We start from the raw sequence: 20,326 nt of genomic DNA on the forward strand, positions 1-20,326 counted from the left end.
GACTTCAATACAGGTTTAATAATTCCAAAGTCCACAATCTGTCTGCCCTACTGTATTTTGTAAATAAGTTCAAAATGACTTAACATACTATGGCTTTGTATCTTTATTTCTTTCTGTATTCCTATTTCAAATTGTGGATTTAGAAATGAGTTTACATAACCTGTTGTGGTCATATTAAAAAGTAAAAACAGAATGGAATGTTATTAGTTTTTTAAATATTAGGAAATGTATCATATGGTTACTCAGCCACAGAAATTTCATTGGCTGATCATACCAGACAGATCAAAAACGAAATGTCCTTCTTAATTTGGATCATACCAGACAGATCAAAAATGGAATGTCCTTCTTAATTTGTTGCTTTGCCATTCATTTTCTATTTCTGCCATGAAGAAAAACTCTAGTAGTCATTCAACAAAATTACATGATGAAACTATGGATGAGGCATACTTCTAGTTCACAAAATGATAACTTCCTTTAATATAAATTGTCCAAGGGAAGACAGTGGCTGCTAGGAAGAGTATAATTAGAAATTCAGATTCTAATTAGATTAGAATGTAGGTGTACATTCTCTAATTTGCTTACTGTACAAACTGAGGATCTCCGATGTACCATTAAACAATATAGATTTGGTCTTTGCTCTTGTGGGACTTGTAATATAATCTAAATTCAACTAACAAATTTTGACCTAATGACGAGGACATTCACTTAGACAAAAATAATAACTGCAATGTGTCAGAAGATACCAATTGTCATTACAACAAAAGAAGAAGTCTTCTCCCATTATTATACAGAGGAGCAAAGGCCTTGCTAGGTTAAGTGATTTCCCAAAATCCATACAGCAAGAAGGAGCCAGAACCAATATATTCACCTTCTTCCTTGCCCACCATCACCAAACCAAACTGTGCCATGACCATACTCATAAGTGCCCTATTTCCCTGACTTAACAATGAGATGATTTCAGCAATTAAGAGCTAAATCCTAATCTAGTTTTCACAAAGATTCAATGGATTATCTTTTTTTCTGTATATTTCCTTGCCATTTCCTTCCTCCATGCAGTTGATTAAATCAACCATCTTTGAAAAAGCCATTGCCTGTTTTTCTCCTACCACTATAGACTGGATTAAACAATAATTAACCATAAAATTAATTTTTCAGTAAGAGTAAGTGCCAGCACATGTTTTAAAATGTTGCTTTTATCCACAGATAAAAAAGATTTCTAACCATTGCCCCAGGAGAGTCTGAACCATACATATTATAAGGAAAATTTTGTTTTGGACAACTGTAGTGCATTTAGCTACTTTCATTATATTACTTTGAACTGCATCACTTATTTAGCCTTGCTGAATAATGTATCTTTCTCCTTGAAACACACTTGAAGTACTTTTGTGTGCCCTGGAGGAGTAATTTGCAAACATTTTCAGAATATTTTCATGCTTTTATAAAAACTAGCCTTGACAGCATAGTTTACCTACACCAACAAAATCACCAGAGCTTCTGATTAGTGCTTCAACATAGCAAATTGTATGTTAAACATGTTTAGAAAGAAATTTATACCAACTTATACACATTATGAGTTAATATATTTCCTACCCTGCTCTCTGGCTCTTGTTTATTTTTGTGCTGAGCTTTATTAGTCTGTTGAGATTCCTTCATAATCATATTCAACATAGCAGGAATTATTTTTCATAAGTGTATTCCCATTTCCTTTTCCAGTTTTTTAATTCGTCTATAAAACTATTGTTAGGTATTTTATATTTTATCAATAGAACTCACCTTTCAATTAATGGCCTTTTTATTTTTCTCCCTATTCTCACTCTCTAAAAATACAAAGATATGGTTTATATTTTATGAGATACACTTAAACCGTTTTTGATAATTATATTGACATAAAATAGGCTAGAAATAAAATATTGAATTTTAATTTTCAAGAGTCTAGGAGTTTTAAAAACTCATGCATTTATGAATTAATTATCTAAAATAAAATCTAGACAAGTTTAGTTTCATATGAATCTTAACTCCTATATATAGTCAAGTTAATGAACAAATTAATTTTCTCTTTCATTCTCTTACCCACTCATTCCTCAAATATTCTTTAAGCACTTATTTTGTGCTAGGCATTAAAAATCAGTTGTATATCAAATATTATTATAAAATCGAATAAGTATTTATTCTGAAATGCACATTTGTGATTGTTCTTAATAAATAGGTAGCATAGTTCTGATCAAATATTTCCCCTTAGAAAAACTACAGTACCTAAACTCAGAGGAAAATGAGATGTTTCCTTTTGAATCTTTTTTCCTGCTTATAAATGAGACATAACATCTCTACAGTCATACATTAAAAATCTTGGGCTAGGGATGAGGCTTAGTGGTACAGTGCCTAAACGCATGAGACCCTGGGTTCAATCCCTACCACTGCAAAAAATACAAGATACAAAATAAATAAATAAAAGCCCCAAATCCTCAATGTAGTAAGATTTACTGAATAATAATTATGGACCCAAAATATTGAGTACACTTACATTATTTTGTTTACTTTGATAATAATCCATAGAAATTATATATCTATTTTACCATTTTCAAATTCATTATTAAGTTTGAAACTCAAAACAAGCTACGTGGAAGAAATGGCACAGGAGTTATTATCCCCTGAGTTTAAATGAGAAAAGTAAGATAGATATGACAAAGTTTACCTGACAGTGAGACTGATTCCCAGATTATCATTGGGACAATAGGGCTTTAGAACTATAAATAATGCCATGTATAATATTCTTAGATATTCAAAACCCAACAACAGATTCCTTTGCACACTCAGTTCAATAAATTTCTAAGATTCAAAGCACAAAACTTCAATTTAACTGCATTAAGGAGGAAAGAAGATTTATGGCATAGAGATAGTATATACGGTTGACAGTACTATGTGCAATGTTCAAAGATATCATATAGCTGCTAATAATACAAAAATAAGTTGTATATCAAATTAATAGGAGATGAAGAGCTACTCAGATTTTATTCTGTGATTAACGATCTTCTTAGACTCATTTAAAAACAGCTTAGTTTTAGATTTTGTTTTTTTCAAAATATGTATATACATCTTTATCAAAGAGGTAATTGATTCTCTTGGTTTATTAATGTTAAGTTTCTCCAAACCATTTTTTTGGTCCATGAAATTCCTCATTCAGCACAGTGGTTAAGAAATCATAGAGACTGAAATCAGAACTTACTTTAAGTAAATCTCAGCTTATACCTTGGAAATCTTCCTCCCACTTTCTATCTACGCTAATTTTCTAGGTAATCACATGTAGCCAAAGGCTTTAAAAATATATGATGATAAATCACAAATCGATATTTCTGACTCAGATGTCACCTGTGAGCTCCACACATATAAAGCTCACAATATGACTTCCACTTGGAAGTTTAATAGACATCTCACATTTAATGTGTCCATATCTATTCCTTCAGCATAAGTAATGGCAATTCAGGAACTCATGACAGAACTTTTGAAGCTATGCTTAACTTCTGCATTTCTCATATACTTCACATAAAGTCTACTATTAATTCCTCTTGTCTCCTTCCTCAAAATATATGCTGAATTTAACTCAAGGACATGTAAAATTAAATATACAATTAAATATATCAATTTATCTGGAATATATCCAGAATTTTCTTTCCATCTATACTGCTACCACTTTGGGCCATTGTATTTAATTCCTCTGATCTTTCTCTACCAGTATGAAGTTTTCTTTTCATAACCAAAGTAATGTTATATGACTCCTTTGCTCAAAATCCTCCAGTGCAATTCTCAGTTAAAGTAAAAGCCAAAGAAATTGCAATGAATGACAGGATCCACCATGGGGCTCTAGTTTCTCATTCCATTTCTTGCTGCCTTCAATCTTATTCACTCTATGGAACCACTCTGGCTTTCTTGCTACATATGCCTGGAATGTCCTTCTCTCAGACACTTTTACCATTAGCTTTTTTATTTTCTTCAGGCATTTATTCAAAGTTCTCTTCTCAGTGAAGCCCAATCTAAAAGTTCAATCATTCCCTAAACTCCCTCTCCTCCCCTTCCCTCTATTATGTGTTTCTCCCTAATATGTATCTAAAATACAAAGCATGCCATATCTTTTAATTCTTCATCTTACTTACTGTCTGTCTGTCCCAGCAGAATGTCTATGAAAAGCTGGTAGCTTTTCTATTTTACTTCAACTGAGGTGTTACTATGGTATAGCAGTGCCTGCTATGTAGAGAGTGCTCATGAGAGATTTGCTAAGTCAATGAGTGAAGGAATGATGCCTATTCAGTATTGAATTTCAGATGTAGTCATGCCTGCTCATGACTGTTACCTTGTTTGTGGGGAAGACAATGAATCTAGGAAGGTTATTTTTCACAGAAAATGCCTATTCTGTCATTGAAAGGTTTTCATACATTTTAAATTTCATATATTACTTCTATATTTCTCAAGTAATCATCTCTATACATGTATTTTTATAATAGTTTATATATATATGTGTGTGTGTGTGTGTGTGTGTATAATTTTGTGTGAGGTACATATGTGCATATATGCATATGCCTATCTCAGGTTGATATAGTCCTCACAAAATTATTTATAACAGCCTGTTATGTTTTATTCTCTACAGAGATGTCTAGAGTCAAATTTATGACAAAATTTGTTATATATAATGGCAGAATGCATTAAAATTCATATTAAACATATTGAACACAATTTTTCATATCTCTGCTTGTACACAAAGTATATTCACACCATTCATGTCTTCATACATGTACTTAGGGTAATGATATCCATCTCATTCCACCATCATTTTTACTCCTATGTCCCTTCCCTTCCCCTCAGCCTCCTTTGCCCCCTATCTAGAGTTCATCTAATTCTCCCTGCTCCCCCGCCCAACCCTATTATGAATCAGCATCCTTAATCAGAGAAACTTTCACCATTTGGTTTTTGGGGATTGGCTACCTTCACTTAGCATTATCTTCCCTAACTCCATCCATTTACCTGCAAATGCCGTGATTTTATTCTCTTTTATTGCTTAGTAATAGTCCATTGTGTATATATACCACATTTTCTTTATCCATTCATCTAGGTTGGTTCCACAGTTAAGCTGTTGTGAATTGTGCTGCTATAAACATCAATGTGGCTGTGTCCCTGTAGTATGCAGTTTTTAAGTCCTTTGGGTATAGACCAAGGAGTGGGATAGCTGGGTCAAATGGTGGTTCCATTCCCAGCTTTCCACAATCTCCATACTTCCCAGAATCTCCATACTGCTTTCAATATTGGCTGCACCAATTTGCAGTCCCACCAGCAATGTATGAATGTGCCTTTTCCCCCACATTCTCGCCAACACTTATTGTTGTTTGTGTTCTTAATAATTGCCATTCTGAACGGAGTGAGATGAAATCTTAAGAGTAGTTTTGATTTGCATTTCTCTAGTCGCTAGAGATGTTGAACATTTTTATATATATATTTGTTGATTGATTGTATATATCTTCTGAGAGGTGCCTGTTCAGTTCCTTGGCCCATTTATTGATTGGGCTATTTGCTTTCTTGGTGTTTAGCTTTTTGAGTTAGTTAGCTTTTTTAGATTAGTGCTCTGATGTTTGAGGGGTAAAAATTTGCTCCCAAGATGTAGGCTCTCTATTAGCCTCACTGATTGTTTCCTTTGCTGACAAGAAGCTTTTTAGTTTGAATCTGTTATATATAACAAATTAGAATAAAAACTAAAAAAAAATTAAAGAAGAAGAGTACAAGTAAAAAAAAAAGAAAAGCATAACAAATTGAAGAAAAATATTATTACATAACAGATAAGGTAACATCATTTGTGATTAAAAATAAAGCATAAATAGTTAATTTAAGGAAATAAAAAATCTTGTGATACACTTTATGCTTTATTTTCTACTGTTGGATCTAATAAAAATATGGGAATGACTTTTGATAGTATGTTCAATATCTAACATCTATGCATCATTTATTTTGAAGAATGTATATTCATAATAAATAATAAAAACATAGTTGATCAGAGTTTCATGAGGAAAAAACTATAACAAATAATATAAAACATTATTTTATTATGAAAAATTTTATATATCATCTCAAGGAGAGATTTAATAAATAAAATAAATGAAAATAAGTATATGAAGCATTCTTATTTAGTTAGTGCTTTGCTGGCTTTTGCTTTACTGATATAATATTATAGAAAATGTATTCACAGCTGAATCTCATAACCAATGATACTCATTTTGCCCCTTTTCTAAAATGATGACTATTCTTGCATCTTAGTATTCCTGAAGAGATTGATAATTTATTACATTTTATCCATTTCTAGTATTTAGTTCCAGATAACAGCATGTTTTAGGTGTTAAATTATGAAGAAAATGATTGATTTTTTATCATGTCTTGGTGCTGTTCTATTTCAGGAATAATTTCTCAAAAATATCTCATAATTTCACCCATGTAACAGAAATTTTAATGAGAAAACAAACCACCCTACATACTGTTTATAAACTGAAATGATAAAAGATCTTTGGTGCTATGATCAAGTGTCTAATGAACCAATAAAGAAAGTGTCTAACCACTATAAAGTGATGTATTACAAAAATTTATACAAACATTGCGTCTCATTAATTAATGATGAGCCATGATTATTGAGTTAATTAGACTATTAGTAAATGTATCATTACTACTAGACAAATGGAAACTTGCCATTCATTTCATAGGTGCTTATAGACACAGAGACACTAAATTTACCTGGAAAATGGTATGGGGGGTCACAGAGAAGTACCATTCCTTTTCCTTCTTTCACTCTGACCTCAGGGCGTTCCTCAGGTGGGAAAGGATCCAGATCTAATTATAAACAAGGAAAAGGAAATCATTCACTTTCTGGTCAAGAGAAAGAGAGATATTCATTAAATATTACCTTTCTGTAACTGTTAACTGTCACTTGAGATACAATGTTCCTCATTTGCACATGCCAGAATTTACACACACCACCTAAGAGTTCTGTCATGAGTGCAGAACCTATGGATACCTATAGCAGCCTTTGTAAGAAGTCTGACAACTCTGAAGATCATAAATATCCTATGAACTTTTGTTTCAGATTTAAGGAAAATCTCAATAAGGAAGTAAATTGGGAAAGGTCAAATCAGAGATCTAACTAATAAAGTAAGTAAAGAGGCATGCTTAGAGGAATGGACTCATTTGAAGGTTTATATTTCTCTACCAGAAGGAGGATTTAGATATTGAAAGGAATGAGAGCAAAAGGCAGAATATTCATTGAGAAGGTGAATGTGACCTTTTCAAATTCTGGGTTGTCTAGATTGTAATTTCCTTTACTCTTTTCTATGTATTTGGAGCTCTTGTTTTGCTTTATTCATAGATCCTGAGCCCTTTAATTCTTCATTTGTTTTGCTGATACTCATTCTGTTTCAGTCCTGCCTGTCCTTCTGGTCCTCATCTATGATCTGCCCCCAAATTATATCTTTTACTTCCCTTACTATATTACCTATTTCTGAAAATCAGTGTATTCTGATTTTTATCTTTATACAAAGAAATATTCACATTGACATCTCCAGTCCTGATGTCTCACTTGAATGCCAGCCCTATCTTCAATTGCTTATTTGCCATCTCAATTTGGGTAACTTCATATTACAACAAACTCTGCATATGAAACAACCATCCAATGCTTCCTCCAATCTCTGAAAGTGGGTTTTTTCCCTCCCATTCCACTTTTAACAAGCACAGAATGTATCTGCCCTTTCACTGAACTTTTCTTAATATTTAATGTCTTCTTTCCTTCTGTGCACTGTAACCTGTTAATTATTTATCAAGATTAGTATTTATTATTTCCATTTCTCTTTCATCACACTAATTTAATTTTACTGTTCTTTCTGATCCTGTCTGAATCCCTTCTGGTGGTCACTGCCATGCAGCATTTCTTAACATATTATTCTTATCTTATAACCATTTTGTAATAGATAGAAGTGCTAGCTTATAAAATCATCTGGTTAAATTCATCTCCTAATGTACAATGAAAACAACCTCTAACTTTAGTTTAACACAGTATTTCTCAAAATGTTTTTAATTATTGCTTTTCTCAAGGTGAAAACTTTTATTTAATTTAAGCTTAAAATATAATGTTAATCATTCCTATGAAGAGAATTTAAATATTGAGGAATAAGATATTGTCGGGTAGGGTTGAGCAATGGAAAGCCACAAACCATAATATTGTAATGCTTAAGACATTTCCTATTCCTAAGAACCAGTTTGTACTCCCTTGGAGGTACTAATGTATGGCTTAGCACTTCCAGTGATACTAACTTTTCGAGATATGTAAGAGCCTTCAGAATATGGCCTCAGTTTATTTTACAAAATTATCTTTCACAATCTTAAGTACACTTAAAACACCCTGTGTGATGATTTGGTCTCCTGAATTTTTTTCTTCACCACACAATTAAACTTCATTCATCATAAAAGACCCACCTTTTCTGTGTTGACTTCCTTCTGCTATACTTTCTTCTTGATTCTCTTCTTGCTGAATTCTTAAGGTATCACTTATTGATGATAACTATCTCAAAGGTCACATTAGAATTTCTGCATTTCAATTGAAAATTTTTAAACATGTCTGACCTGTGTCACCAACTACATCCTGCCAATCTGTGTGGGTGGTGGGAATATGTCTTCTCCAATAACCCACTGGCAAGCATTCAGTACTGATGTTGCAGTGGTGATGCAAGAGACCGATTTTACTGGGAGAAGCAAGTAGAAGGATTTTAAGAGGATAAAAGAAGCCCACAGAGTTGATCATCACAGAATTAGCCCTCCAGTCTATATAGATTTTGATCAATAATTAAAACACATCTAATTCTCAATTCATCAAGTAAAACTACCCTTTTTAAAGTTACAACTACTTACACCCAAAGCTCAGGATTGCTTCAGTGCTTCTGACCATCCCATAGTTATTTGATGCCAAACAGTAGTACGTTCCAGCATCTTTCTGTTTGTCAGGGTTGTTGATGACAAGGTTTCCTCCCACCATACTGTATCGGTCACTTGTCAGGTCAACATCTCCGTTATTCATTCTCCATCTGTGAGAAAAGATATTCATGTCAGATCCAAGGTAAGAAGCCCTGGAAACTCTACTGGGCTAACACTGTTCTAAAATGACTTGAATACAGCTACATGCGAAGTCAGATGATTAAGTATGTGACTTGTGGTGGTAATTCTTCATACTCTATAACTGAGTATCTAGGTTCATGAAATATAATTTTGCTCAGATACAAAAAAGGTAAATATTAAATTAAATGACATACTTCCTCTTTTTAAAAAATAAGACATACCAAATAACAAATATTTTGTTGAGTTTTACTCCATAAATTGATTTCTTAGCAGATACACAGAGTATATCTGAGTATAAATGATAGCAATTAATGTACAGGATTCATATATGCATGTTCTATGAAATATTAAAACATTGATCTAGCAGAAATTCAACAAAATATATCAATATCTTATTTTTAAACAGCAAACATTTTTCAGTGAAATAAACTCATTAAAATTCTGCTTAGTAAATGGTATATTCTGACCACTAGAGGGTGATCATACAGTTCGAAAATTATGATTCCACTGGGTCTTTTAACTCAAAGCCACAAATAAATTAGTTGAATCAGATTTCCTCAGCCTAGAGTCAGTGGTCACTTGTGTCTTTTCTCATTATTTAAGTATTATTTTTGTCAAAGAGTTTTTTAACCTGTTTTATAATCTTATAATTGATGGGAACTGTCATAAATAAATTTACTAGAAACAGGGATGTAATTTTCTTGGTGAGGTCTGAGAAAAATGCATGTAGAATATAATTAGGATTACCACCTCAAAATTTCATAATCATTTTGTATGAGCATTTATCCATTAAGGTTTCATGTCCTCAGGAAGGTCAAAATACAAGAGCCCTGGTCAAATAATTTAAATAGTAGAGCCTGTGGACACACCATTCATTGATGGCATATTTCTGATAAGCAAGAATCATGCCAAAACAGCCTTATGATTTTAGAACATCTTTTTTACTAAATCAAATGTACTAGAACATATTCAGTTATAATCTTTATAGTATAGGCGGTAATTTAAGAAACAAGCATAGAAAGCAATGCTTTTGCATTTTGAAAACCTACACAATTCCAACCCAAGGAATAAATATGCCCCCTTCCTTCAGTTGATGGTGATATTGTCTCTACTCCAACCACACAGTGCTGTTGCTTAGATTTTTCAAGGCAGTGAGTTTCCTTGTTGGACAGCTGCGACTATTGTGATTTCTCCTTCATTATATAGGCTCCATATTTCTGTTTATGGTCTTGGCTTCCTCCCTAGGGATCTGATTTTGCCAGTGATACAACCATTAAATTTTGCTGGTTGGGTAAGTTCACTGGTCTATTTTCAGAAACACACTATTGTTGCAATTCCTTTTGTACTGCTCTAAATACAGCTTTTACTGTAGTGCTTGTTGCTTTAGGGGTAGGGGGGATATAATGGAGGCCTCAAGGCTAAAAAGTGGGAGATAAAGTTCCCTGTTGTAACTTTTCCCTCTCGGGATATTGCCATGAATAACATATTATCATGGAACATGCTACAAATATAAAACTACTATGTGAATGACAGATTGTCTGATTACCAAGGTTTAGTATGACTTGCTGAGAATACTAAATGAATTTAAAACCTGCCAGTGTTCTTTTCCATGAGACTAATTACATCATATATTTTTCTTTTTCTCTTTCGCTTCATTGCTTCTTTATTGATTTGTTTTTATGTTTTGTGGTTAAATGCGGACGGTCTTCACAAATAGCATTAAACATCTACCTGGCTGCTTCAGCTACATTCATAAAGGTCAAGGCAACCTGGGTTTCAGTGCAGGGGCAGCTTACAGGAGGAGGTGGTGATACTGAGGGGCACAGGGCACACAGCAAGAAACGTAACAAGAAACATAATCCTGCCCGTGTTGTGTTTCTAGAACACTGAGAACAGCCCTTCTATCTCGTTGACTCCATTCTAGTCTGGAAGTTGATTTGCCAAGGTTTCTTGTAAGAATGTCCAGGAAAGAGTGTCACAGAATAAGCATAATTGAAATAGCTTTTAAGATTCTATCAATTTGTCTAAATAGATAAATACTAAAAAATTATAGGCTTCTTTGGAAGTCATAAAACTTGTGTTTTCATCCTGGATCTGTGGTTTCCTAACTCAAAACCAAGTCAATTTACTTACAGAGGATTTAGCTTCTTTTCCTGTAAAATAGTCTTGGGTTTGATCTCCTCTACAGTTCCTAATAACTATACTAGTCCATGACCAGGACTATGTGCAATGTGCATAGACTTCCCTTATATATAGCTTAAGGGTAGCAATAAGTCTAGCCCATCAACTATTTTACAACAAATTGTATTTATATTGTACTCCCATGCATGAAATTGAAACAATAAAAATAATTTCAAAGGTATGTTGATTTTATGTCTAAATTCATATTTTAAGAATAATTTTGTAATTATAGCCAGTGGCAAGAAAAAAATGAGTTCAATTAGAATTAAATGAGGGAAAGGGGATATTTTCTTTGATATTAACTTTTTATAACAATAGAAAGTTATTTTTCTATCGAGGAATAAGCGTCTACTATTAAAATTAGGGTTGTTGAGTGACAACCTTCAATTAAGTTGGTTGATATTAACCCAGTTCAGCCCCTAATTTTCCCATCAATCACCTGCTTTATCTTCATGGAACCATTTCAAGTGATATTCAAATCCATTAGTATCTAGTTAATTTCTGAATCTTATTATTGCACCAGACTAGAAACTGCTAGCATTCTTCTCTGAACTACTTAAAGCAGGAAAACCCACTGTAACATTTTTAAAAGTTATTTTTAATATCATAAATATGTAACTCAGAAAAACTAAAGGGATACATCTAAATAGATTGTCTAATAGGTAAGATTATTTAAGAAATTAGTTCTGTTATCTGGAATGTAGACTTGAGAGTATTGAAAAAGTAAGGCTTTCTAGAATTATCTATGCAAGCTTTATAAATTTAGTTAACATAGAAATATCATCCATCATTTACAGTTATGACTTTTTCAGGACAATGAGACACATTACTTGTAAACTGGAAAAGGGCTGGCTCGTGCCCTACAGTTTAGTGAAACTTTTCCTTCCAGTGATTCTTCTGGATAAATGGTATTGATTGGTTGCTCCTCAAAAATTGGTCCAAATCCTTTGTCCTCCTCAGAAACTGTGAGAAAAATAAAATTATTTTATATGTCAAGGAAAATCTGGATATACAGAAAAAGGTTATTTAAAAAAAATGTCAGAAACACAATTTCCATTTTAATTCAAAACAAAGATATTACCTCCATGATTCTGATTAAAAACATTCAGTTCTGTATTCAAAATTTTCTCCTATCCATCCCACATCATTTTCCTAAAAGTACATGATGATTTCATGCTTAACTACTTCCAGTTCCTCATGCCATGCTTTCATGCCCTGGGTCTTTCCATATGCTTTGCCTCTTTCTAGAATCACCACTGCACTCTTCTGCTAAAATTTATATGGTCCTTTGTAATCTGATCATGAAGTTAGTTCCTTTAGGAAGCTATCTTCAGTAAGGGTACGTAGCATACCCAACGTAATTCTTAAAGGCAACCTTTCCATCCCATTAGATGGTCAGTGCTTGGTGACTATGTCTTTAATCTCCATATACCACATAGGTGGCTATATCTTTAATCTCTGTATACCAGTTTCCTAACTTGGTGTGTGTCTGCATGGAATACAGAGGTGCTTTAAAAGTTTGTTACAAGAGAACAAATAAATTTCTAGAAGCTCTAGGTAATTAGTCTCTTTTCTATTCCCTATTTATATATTTCCTAAACATGTGACCATCACTGGTACTCAGTAACATTTAGAACAACTCAAAAACAAATCACTTGAGTACAAGGTCTGACCAACTGGTTTGAAATTCATCACAACATCAATATTGTTAAGAAAGTGTTCCCAGCACTCTGTCCTCTCTGGAAGGAAAGGTAACAATGCACAGCAGAATGAAGAGAAGGGGCTCACATGTCACCATTGTTGCAGCATTGGCACTGCACAGCTCAAGGCCCTATTGATCTGATCAGTACATACTGATCTATGTGGCTAGAAAGGGGGAATATTCTTATATAGGGTTACTGAAATGTCTCTCCTAGTTCAAATACATAGTTTATTCCTCCAGTTTATTTTTTTAAGAGAGTTTAAGGCAAATGCCATGCTGGCTTTTTATCTTCTCTAACATCAACCTTGAAGAGATATGTTCCAACTTACTTTAACATACGGTTTATTTATGTCACTTAATTTTTGTCACATACCATATATCCATGTGCCACTGGACAAATTATTTAATCTCTCTAAGTCTCAATATCACCTTTATAAAAGAGGAATCATGAAGTCTATCTCATAGGATTATTATCACAATTATTTTGAGACATGCATGGAAGACAGTAATGTACCTACCTGGCACATCATTAGTAATCAATAAATACTTATTATGCAAAAATTGTTATAAACACTTTCAAATATTAATTCACATTTTTATGTATATCAATTCTCAGAAAAGTCACAAAGCTCCAAAAAGACAGAGCCAACTTGTACTCAGTCTTATACTACAGCTGTGGTGCTATTAGTATAGCACTAATGTTGTGTAGTCTTGGACACTCAGTACAAACTCCTTAAGGTAGTTTCCTCTACTAGGAAGCATTAATTTTTCTAAACTAACTCAAAATTTTTCAAAGAGAGTTGCCTCATTTTTAGCTGAAATGCCCAAATTGCCATTCAAGAATTTATAGACCTCAGCCACATTTCATAACCACCATAACCATTTCAGATAGCCACTAAATTGCTCAGGGGACCTGGAATTTATCTCCATCAATTCACTTTTCTAGTTGTTGTTTTATGCAAGCTACTTGTACTACATGGCTTCTACATTTATAAAGAAAAGAATAAGGGCTGGGGATGTGGCTCAAGCGGTAGCACGCTCGCCTGGCATGCGGCGGCCCGGGTTCGATCCTCAGCACCACATACCAACAAAGATGTTGTGTCCGCCGAGAACTAAAAAATAAATATTAAAAAATTCTCTCTCTCTCTCTCCTCTCTCACTCTCTCTTAAAAAAATAAAAGAGGGCTGGGGATGTGGCTCAAGCGGTAGCGTGCTCGCCTGGCATGCGTGCGGCCCGGGTTTGATCCTCAGCACCACATACCAACAAAGATGTTGTGTCCGCCGAGAACTAAAAAATAAATATTAAAAATTCTCTCTCTCTCTCTCTCTCTCCTCTCTCACTCTCTCTTTAAAAAAAAAAAAAAAGAAAAGAATAAGGGCAAAAGTCCTTGAGACCCCATGGGCCTACCATAATGATAAATAAGATCATGAATGCAAGGGATTCACAGAAGCCTTCTGCTAATGACTTTGAAAGTGCTGACTCTAGTTCCACATCCTTCTTGAGGTTGAGAAAACCAGGAAAGAAAATATATATATATATATAAAGCACTTTCTGCTTCACTTCTAATAATTTTACTGATGATGCCCTCTACTTTCTGGCCTTTCAGAATTTAACAGCAGACCAGGGGAAAATGAGAAATGAATCCAAATCCCTGACGACTAGAGACTTTCATTTTGTACCTAGTGTCTAGAGTTTCCAATTTTTGAGAGAAATGACCTTGTGCTTATCTATGATAAAAGTCATGCTATTTTTCTTCCCACGTGGACAATTTCATAAGCACTTACTTGAGTCTCTCTCAATTGCACAGCTTTTCTAACTGGAGCAATTTAGTAATACCTGCTGTTTTGGAGACCCTGCTTTTATTCCCAATGCAAATAATAAAAATGCTCAAAAAGATAAACAGAAAAGTGCCCTTTTATCAGTATATTTAGGTTCTCTTTTTGAGAGCAAAATGATTTCTATTTCCACTTTACCCTTTGATAAAGCAATTTCAGTGTGAATTATTTCAAAATCCTATTACATATTTAGAAAGCTAAAAATAAATATTTTTAGTGAGTAAAAAGTTCATAATTATATTTTAAGTAAACTGCATTTAATTACATATTATTTAATGATGTCATTAAAATTACCAGTAGACAAGATCATCAATTTTTAAAATTTTTTTTTATTTATATATGAGAATGGAATGCATTACAATTCTTATTACCTATATAGAGCACAATTTTTCATATCTCTGGTTGTATACATAATATATTCACACCAATTTGGGTCTTCATACCTGTACTTTGGATAATAATGATCAAAGGACTTTAAAAAACAGCATACTACAGGAACATCAGCCACATCAATGTTTATAGCAGCACAATTCACAATAGCTAAACTGTGGAACCAACCTAGATGCCCTTCAATAGATGAATGGATATTAAAAAGTGTGGCATTTATACACAATGGAATATTACTCAGCAATAAAAGAGAATAAAATCATGGCATTTACAAGATCATCTATTTTAAGAAGAAATGGATGTGTGGTGTGGTTATGCCTATAATGTACACCTAAGATCACTGACCTGCACTGGAATAGATCTCGAATTTCTGCTACCTACAACAATGCTAGAATAAGGATTTCAGACGGTTGCCTTAGGAACTAGTTTTATGAACTTCAGGTTAGTGTCCTTAGTCCAGTTGATGATCTAGTCTTGGGTACAGCAATGAGTTTTAGACACAATGCCAAGAGCATAATCCATGAAAGGAAAAAGTTGGATAGGTTGGATATTATTGAAAATCAAAACTTCAGCTCTGTGAAAACCACTGTTAAGAGAATCTCAGGTCTTTGGTGTCAGATGATTTTCCTTTGTTTGGACTTCCTCAAAGTTACATTCTATAAGCAACAAATTGGGGAAACTTTTATCTAACTGAATATCTTATTTAATAATGGGGAATATAGTAATGATTGCATAAGACTTCATAAAATTCAAACTAGAAAGAAATGGATGTGTGATGAAATTATGCAAGTAATGTAAACAGAAGACCACTGATCTGCAGGAGAGCAAAAAACAGGGATTATGTCTAAAACAGAAGCTAAGATTATTTTTAAAATATACTCCCCTTTTCTACTGGATAGATGATCCTAAAGATAAGCATCAACTTCTCAAGCTAATTGAGGATTTTAACACTTTAAATCACTTTTTCTTTTGAAGTATTCTTCATGTGGACTCATTGATTTTCTAACACGGGACTGTCATAAGTCTATAGTGAAGTATCTTTCTTAAATTTTATCAAATATTAAAAAGAAAATAATAATCTATGCATTTTTTGCAGAAAATTTACAAGTGTGAGTAATAGGCAAGTGCTTTTTCTTTGGTGCAATTTTCAGTCTAAAAATTAATTTGATCAGTCAATTGTAGGATCAAAAATATGACTGCTTCATTTCTCACTATGTGGAGATGGTCCTCTATCTATAATCCTGTTATTCCACTTTATTTCTGGAGATTGAAAGTAAAATAAAATTTGTGCTGGAGAGTTATTTTTATTCACTTCATACCCATACTGAAACAAATTTCAATTCTCATTCTGAAATATGTCACCTCAATCTGTTAGTTATTAAACATAATTTTACATAAGTATGCTGTAAGAAGAGTCTCAGAAAAATCTATTAGAAAAAAATCAATGGCAAAAAAATTGAAGAGAGTCTAATATTGGAATTTTTACAATATTTATAATATCACAATCATTATAGGGTGGGGCACAAGCTCTCTTGAAATACAATAACCTCTCTAAGTTAGGGAATATTTAAGTTGTCTCAAAGCATACTTCTATATAGTACAGATCCTTGTCATCACTGCTAACCATTCCCTACTTATAAAAGAATAAAGATGCTTTATGTATAGGGCTTGGCTTTGAAAACTTTGGTGTACAGTCTTTTACAGTCATGATTAATAAGTAACCCTGTGATAGTTTATCACAAACAAAAATGCAAACTGTGCAAAAATACAGTTTGAAATTCAGAATGATAACTAGAATCAGGTTAAGAGAAAGTTTAAATGGACTAAATTCTCTTTTGCTTGGCTTTACCTGCCCCAGCAGAGCCTATTACATCTCAATAGCCACTTCTTGGATCAATGTCCATTTCTGAAATATATAGACTTTTTGTGATTTACACAACTGGCTTGGCATCTTCCCACAGCTACCTAAGATCTGCCTTCATCCTCAGATGTAGCATGTGACAGATGATGCACCTTCTTCAAGAAACCAGACTATCTCAGGGTATTCGTAGTCTAGTTTTTCTCTTTTTGGTGAGGTATTTCAGAAATACACATTGGTCCAGGAAGTGGCAATTGAGATGTGATAGGCTTTGCTTGGGCAGGTAAAGCCAAGTAAAGGAGAATTTAGTCCGCTTAAACTTTCTGTTAACCTGACCCTAGTTGTCAATCTGAATTTCAAACCATACTTTTGCACAGTTTTCATTTTTGTTTGTGATAAACTACTGCAGTATTACCTATTACTCATGACTCTAGACCCTCATTGCTATACAAAATTACATATAAGAGGTTATGAGGGGAATGGGAAAATAAACAGGAGAAAAATGAATTACAGTAGATGGGGTAGAGAGAGAAGATGTGAGGGAAGGGGAGGGGGGATAGTAGGGGATAGAAAAGGTAGCAGAATACAACAATTACTAATAGGGCATTATGTAAAATTGTGGATGTGTAACCGACGTGATTCTGCAATCTGCATTTGGGGTAAAATTGGGAGTTCATAACCCACTTCAATCTAATGTATGAAATATGATATGTCAAGAGCTTTGTAATGTTGTGAACAACCAATAAAAAATAAATATAAAAAAGACCGTGTATCAAAGTTTTCACATAAAATAAAATAAAATACAAAATGGGTGTGGGGATGTAGTTCAGTGGGCGACAGGGTCTCACTTAGTTACTTAGAGCCTCACTTTTCCTGAGGCTAGCTTTGACCTCACAATCCTTCTGTCTCAACCTCCTAAACTTCTGGGATTACAGGCATGTACCACTGTACTTGGTCTCCTAGTCTATATTGATAAATGGAGCTATGAGTGACCTATCACAAATATAAAATAGTGGTAATCACTGTAAAATATCACTCATATAAAAATGTACCAAAACAATGCTATAATAACCATTGTAAGTCTAATTGAAACAATATCCAGGAAATTTGGGTGCAAATGCTATAAAGACATGGGAAATTCCCTATCTGCCCTCCCTCCAACAAAGACATAAAAAGAATTTTTTAAATATTAGCTTTGTATACAGTAGATTTCTATCAAGATGCAAAGTATAAATTATAGATTATTTCACATGCTAATTCTTATGAAATAAATACTACTGTTTTATTTCTTTACACTTTTTGTCACTGAATTATAAAGAAACTTAAAAATGTTTATTTTTATTTTTTGGTTAGTCTCCATGGAAGTTGGTCCTGAAATAGCTGCGAGTTGGTTTTTATTTCTTTCTGGTAGAAAGGTCAATGCAAATGACAAATGAAAAAGGATCTAAAATAAGCAGTTACTTTCAAATGATATTCTTATTAGTAGTATGTACATGTGTGTGTGTTAGTCAGTTTTTTGTGACTGAAGCCAAAATTCCTGACAAGAACAACTTAGAGGAGGAAAAGTTTATTTGGGTTTCCATGGTTTCATAGGTTCAGTCCATGGTCAGTTGAATCCATTACTCTGGGTCTGAGTGAGCAAGAGCATCATGGCAGAAGGGTGTAGCAGAAGAAAACTGCTCAGCTCATAGAGCCTACAAGCAAAGCGAGGCACCAAAATATAAACCCTGAAGGCATGACCCCAGTGAATCACTGTTTCCAGCCATGCCTCCCTGCCTACACTTATCACCCACTAAATTCATTTCAATTATTAACCCATCAAATGGATTGATGCACTGATTATATTTCAGATCTCATAATGTAACAATAAGCTTTTGGGGGACATCTCACATCAAAACCATAATTGTGTGTGAGTGTATGTGTGTGTGTGCATGTGTGTATGTAAAAGACAGAGAAAGCAAGCAAGAGAAGGAGAACAGAGATACTGGAGATTGAACCTAGGCTCACTCTACCCAGCCCTTTTTTAAAATTGTGAGATAGGGTCTTGCTAAGTTGCTCAGGCTGACCTGGAACTTGCAATCCTTCTGCCTCAGCCTTCCAAGTAGCTGGGATTACACATGTGCATCACCTCACACATCTCAAATGATTTAAATATCTGAGCATTACAAGTTGGCTTTATGCAACTTGATTGTATTCATTCTCTTATTCTCTTGGTTATATTCATTTATTCCACTCAATATGTTCATTCATCACATTTTTGCAAAACATGAAAACTTTTAAAGAAACAATTAAAGACATGAGGAATAATGAAGTTGGTTCTGATGGTTTTATTATATTTCATGAATTTAAATTTTAGCATAGATAAGTTTTGAGTATTAAAAAACATTTTTCAAAATGGGGGCAGTTAGCCTTCTTAGTGCCTATCAGCTAGCGGTTAAATTATCTTGGGAACATCTGAACACTTTATAATTCTTTTCTTCAGAGATTCACAATACTTTTTATAGGGCAATATTATAGGTTGAATTATATTTCCCCTTCTTCCTCTAAAAATTATATGTCCTAACTCCTGGTTATCCAAATACAATCTTATTTGGAAATAGGGTCTTTATAGAGGGAATCAAGTTTAAATGGGGTCATTAGGTAAACCCTGATTCAATAAGTCCAGTACCCTAATGAAAGAGGAAACTTAGATGCAGAGATGGAGGTTCACCCAGGGAAGATTATGTGAGGAGATGGAGGGGTAACTTCCTGTGAAGTTTGAGGCAGACATTGGAATTTTGCTGCCATAAGCAAAGGGCTACCAGAAGCTGGAAGGGACAGGAAGGAAATGTTCTCTTTAGGTGCCAGAGGGAACATGGCCCTCTGACACCTTGCTTATGAGCACCTCCAGGACTTTGAGACAATAAGTTTCTGTTCTTGGTCATCTAATTTGTGGAATATACTTATGACAGCCCTAAAAAAACTAATATATATTATTTTTAGTATATAAGTAGTATAACATTATTTAAAATTAATAAAAACTTTAATTTACAGTTTTTCTCAAATTTATTCGACAATAAAGTCCTTTTTAATGAAACTTCTACTAACATTCCACAGAACACTATAGGTATAGTTGTTTTTTTTAAATACTCTTAACTTTTATATAGTTGTTTTTTTTTAAATACTCTTAACTTTTATCTGTATTTTGTTCTCTATTTAGAATTAATTCTACTTCTTACATTTAAAATACTTCA

The 20,326-nt window shown here is 33.5% G+C and overlaps 1 protein-coding gene across 7 annotated transcripts in view; it reads right to left on the reverse strand.

Moving 5' to 3' along the window:
- Cntn1 (contactin 1) overlaps window positions 1–20,326 on the reverse strand; it is a 343,238-nt gene that overhangs the window by 128,260 nt on the left and 194,652 nt on the right. For all 7 annotated transcript variants that reach the window (XM_078014880.1, XM_078014877.1, XM_078014881.1 and 4 more), the window contains 3 exons: window positions 12,141–12,273; window positions 8,926–9,098; window positions 6,763–6,858 (listed from right to left, as the gene is read on the reverse strand). In XM_078014880.1, coding sequence (XP_077871006.1) covers window positions 6,763–6,858; window positions 8,926–9,098; window positions 12,141–12,273 — 402 coding nt within the window. The remainder of the gene's footprint in view (window positions 1–6,762; window positions 6,859–8,925; window positions 9,099–12,140; window positions 12,274–20,326) is intronic.

Source organism: Ictidomys tridecemlineatus, chromosome 6 (assembly GCF_052094955.1).
Source record: "Ictidomys tridecemlineatus isolate mIctTri1 chromosome 6, mIctTri1.hap1, whole genome shotgun sequence".
NCBI classification, from domain to species: domain Eukaryota; kingdom Metazoa; phylum Chordata; class Mammalia; order Rodentia; family Sciuridae; genus Ictidomys; species Ictidomys tridecemlineatus.